Source organism: Anastrepha obliqua, chromosome 6 (assembly GCF_027943255.1).
Source record: "Anastrepha obliqua isolate idAnaObli1 chromosome 6, idAnaObli1_1.0, whole genome shotgun sequence".
NCBI lineage: Eukaryota > Metazoa > Arthropoda > Insecta > Diptera > Tephritidae > Anastrepha > Anastrepha obliqua.
This window is the reverse complement of record NC_072897.1, coordinates 22792221-22796404: the sequence shown is the minus strand read 5'-3', so window position 1 is coordinate 22796404 and position 4184 is coordinate 22792221. Positions and strand designations below refer to the sequence as shown.

At 40.9% G+C, this 4184-nt stretch overlaps 1 protein-coding gene across 1 annotated transcript; it reads left to right on the top strand.

The window, feature by feature from the left end:
* Window positions 1–3184: 3184 nt before the first annotated feature.
* On the top strand, window positions 3185–3982 carry LOC129250233 (uncharacterized). The gene has a single exon (XM_054889868.1). It carries the CDS (start codon window positions 3185–3187, stop codon window positions 3980–3982), a length of 798 nt encoding a protein of 265 aa, XP_054745843.1.
* Window positions 3983–4184: the final 202 nt, after the last annotated feature.

Sequence of the window (4184 nt, the reverse complement as noted above, 5' to 3'; positions counted from 1 at the left end):
TTAATTGTACAGATTTGTCCTCATTTACTTTTAAACTCCATTTACCAAACCACTTCTTTACATTGTTGGTGTATATCTGCAATTTTGTTGTTGCGGTTGAGAGGTTTTTGTCAGATGACAATAAAATTGTGTCGTATGCAAATGTTGCTATAGTTGAATTAGTTTCATCTGGGAGTGGTATGTAGAGGTAAATAAGTCATATAGCAGTGGTCCTAGAACGCTGCCTTGAGGAACCCCTGCTGTTATTGGATGTATATGTGAGCATTTGTCATTGTATATATTTAATGTAGAAGCATCGATCAGTAAGGTAGCTCTTGATAATTAAAAAATAGTCATGTGGTAATATTGTCCAAATTTTATGTAAGAGGCCTTTGTGCCAAGCTTTTTCAAAAGCGTTTGCGACGTCCAAAAATACAGCAACGCGGTATCGTTTATTTCCCATGCTGAAATAATTTTTTGTGTAACTCGATGTATTTGTTGGATAGTTCAATGTCGAAAACCGAATTAATGATCTGGAATGATGTTTTTCGTGTCAAGTATTGGGGTAATTCTGTCATGTAAAAGTTTTTCTGCAATTATAGATATAGTCGGAAGTAGGCTTATAAGTCGATATGAAGCGCAATGATTTCTGCGACTTTCCATACTTTTAGGAAGTATTGTAAGCGAAATATTGCATTAAACACGTTTCTAAGCCTCAATTGGTAGCCTTGTAAGTGCTTTGCCTGTCAGCATATCATATCCGGGTGCTTTTTTATGTTTAATTCGAGTTTTTATCCATAATATCACTTCTTCTGTGCTTGTTTTTCTTATTTTTGTGATTTTATCAGTATTAACATTACTAATCGTGTCAATTTGTTTATGTTCGTTGTTCGATAGGACATTTTCAAAATAATTTCCCAATGCCGCTGCTTTTTACTATTTGTAAAAGTCCATGTGTTGTCATCTTTTCTTAGTGGGGGTTGATGCTTTATCTGGTTTTTAAGTTGTTTTGTACATTTCCACAAGGAATAATTTGTGTCATGCGTAGGAGTTAAATTTTTAAAAAATTTTTCAATTTCTTTATTTTTGATGTCACATAAACAAGCCTTCAAATTTTTTGGGGCTAAGTTTAACCTCTGTTTGTCTGCAGAAGATCTGCTTTTTTGCCATATTTTTCTCAATTTTTTCGTGGATTGCGTTAATTAAATATAATATATACCTTTTTTATTAGTCAACCTTGAACCCCAGTCAGTTAGCTTTGCGTTTAAGTCCCCTCCAGCAATGAATCAATTGTCTAATGTCTTAAAGTAATCATCATATTGATCAGTCTTTATCAAATGTCTTGGAGGACAGTAGATAGATGATATTGATATGGGTCCATTGTTGACAACAATTTGTATAGACGTGGCTTGGATGTGAAGTGACACATAGGGTATGTTTTATGTTTGTTTTGATGATAATGGCTGTTCCCCCGTGAGCTTTTTCGTCGGGATGATTAATTGCATATAATTTATATCCAGGGAATGTTAAATAACTTTTGTCTGTGAAATGTATTTCTGCAATTAACAGAATATCAATTTTTCTGTCAATTAAAACCTCTTCAGCTCTAAATATTGCCGAGTGAGTCCATTTGAATTCGAGATAAGAATTTTTGTGTTAATATTTTCGTCCATTCGAGCTATTCATTAACATTGTAATTATGTTCATCATATTAGTCATTTGGGTGATTAAAGTTCTTGTCATGTCTTTGAGTTCATCAATATTTTTGTTGTTTTGAGGTTTGAGTAAGTCTATTTGCATTCGAGATAAGAATTTTTGTGTTATTACTTTCGTCCATTTGAGCAATTCATTAACATTGTAAATATGTTCATCATATTAGTCATTTGGGTGATTAAAGTTTTTATCATGTCTTTGAGTTCATTAATATTTTTGTTGTTTTGAGGTTTGATAGTTAGTTCTGGTTCTATTACCTGTGGATTTGATGAGGCTATTACATCAGCATAACTTATACCTGGTATTACTGTTGATTTTGTGATGTTTGTGTTTTGGTATGATTACCTCCACATAGTGCGCATTTCACTTGAATGGTCGGATTGTTGCATTCGCTTGTTAAATGTTTTCCTGCATATTTTACACACACTGAGTCTCTTGTGCAATAATTTTTTGTATGTCCATGTTTCTGACATTTCCTGCATTGTGGAATTATCCTTTTATGATGTGGCGCCTCAAACGATACGATGCAGTGCATTAGTTTGTCTATGTTATAAATGTCTTTGTTATAAGTATTTGTTTCCAGTTCAATAAAAAATAGTGTTTATTGTTTTTTTTGTTGTTCTTTGTGTTGTATTACATATATTTATGACTTTATGACTTTTTTCTCCTAATTCACTCTTTATTTCTTCTTGGTCCACAGAAGGATGCATGTTGCGTAATACTACTTTGAACCCCCTCTGAAACTGGGTCACCTCAGGAGGTAGAATGACCTTGCCATCGTAGAGGGGACTGCCTAGGTCGACATCTCCCCTCTCCCCCCTAAAAAATCCTAGTCCGCCACGCTCGGACGATTATGAAATGAAATGAATTCCAAAAAAAAACCTAGCCTCGGACAACCAAGGCACCCACAAATCAAGACCAAATCCCTCAGGAAGGTCAGGTCTTTCAATAAGGAAGACCACTAATGTAAGCGGAGTGAAGCCTGTGGCCAAGCCAGGGCCTAACTCCCGCTCCGTCCCTTCAGGGACTGCCTCTACGGCAGCGAGACCTCTCACTGGCAACAATCCCAACCCTGTCCTAAGACAAGTTGAGGATGACACTCCATCAACGTCTGCCAGCAATAGACCCCCCCCCTCGCAACAAAATCCTTGGGAAGCAAGAGCTGCCCTGTCAAAAGACAAGCAGACCTTGCTGTCCCTGTCACTCCAGGTGGCACGGGAACTCCGAAAGGAGAAACACCCCCATCAACGTCGGCAGCATCGGACCACACGGCTAAGCCAATGGCTTCCGGTGTCTGCCCTTCTGGCACTATCACTGCCCCGGGTAGTACCCACCCCCGGAAGCAAATAAGTGCGTCAGAAAGGTACTATCGTACCAGGCGATCGGCCTTCAGAATCCTGGAGAGACTGAAGGACACTAGAGAAGAGGATCTGACGGAGGAACAGTCAGACTCCAAGGACTCCAAGACTCCGAACACCGGTAGAAGGCCAAAATGGACTCCGCACAAGGCAAGCGGAAGAGATCGAGTGAAGGGACATCGGCTGAAGCCAAACAAACCAAGGTGTCCGCCACTCAAATGACCAAAGTCACGCCGAAGAGGTCTTTCGCTGAAGTAGCGAAAGGAAGCCATGTACGGGCAGTGATTGATCGCAGTTCCCATGATGGTGCGATCTCTCAAGCAAACTGGGACTTAATCAATAGGAGCCTCTGGAAGGTGTATAGGGACATCTTGAAAGAAAATCCAGGATCTCCACCCAGCTGCTCGGATGCGCGATGGTTTCAATTCCGCGTCAAATTAATAAGGTGCGCTGAACAACGTTCCGTGGACCTATACACCCTAGCGATTAATCGCATAGGGGAACCTTGGCCGGGGGCCCGCCTTGATGTGGTCCACCGAGAAGACATTCCCAACCGGCCAAGATCTAGAGCCTGGATACCAGACTTCCATTCTGATCCAGAGGAAGTCCTGGATCTAATAAAGCTAGGCAACCCCGAACTACCTACCAGCGACTGGAAGGTAGCAAAGATTGGCGAAGTGGACGACAAGAGGAGACTGGCCGTGATAATCCTCAATGAGGAATCTTTGGACCCACTTGCCAACAGGAAATGGAAGATCAATTACGGCTTCCAAACGCTGACTCTCCATGTCTACAGACAGGATGTAGCTAGCAAGAGCACCTCCGCAGAAAATATAACTTCATCTGCGGAAGCAAACGAGGTTGTCACAGACAACGATGAGGTGGCTTCCAACTCCGGCATGGTAGGCGAACTCTTCGAAAGGGTTACTTAGAGGACATGGAAGGGGAATACTCCGATCTCTCTGCTATGGAGGATGAGGAGTCTCTTCCCCCTATATCCGATGAAGAGAACGCAGACCAAACCGTGGTTGGCTGCCTTTGAATAACCTACAATAGCGATGGTGAAGATTGTACAAATCAATCTTCACCACAGTAAGGCGGCCTCAGCCGCACTCATCCTTCGTCTCGCAGAAA

What these genes read in the sequence shown, in the direction of transcription:
- LOC129250233 (XM_054889868.1), top strand. Translation starts at nt 3,185, where the DNA reads ATGGACTCCGCACAAGGCAAGCGGAAGAGATCGAGTGAAGGGACATCG.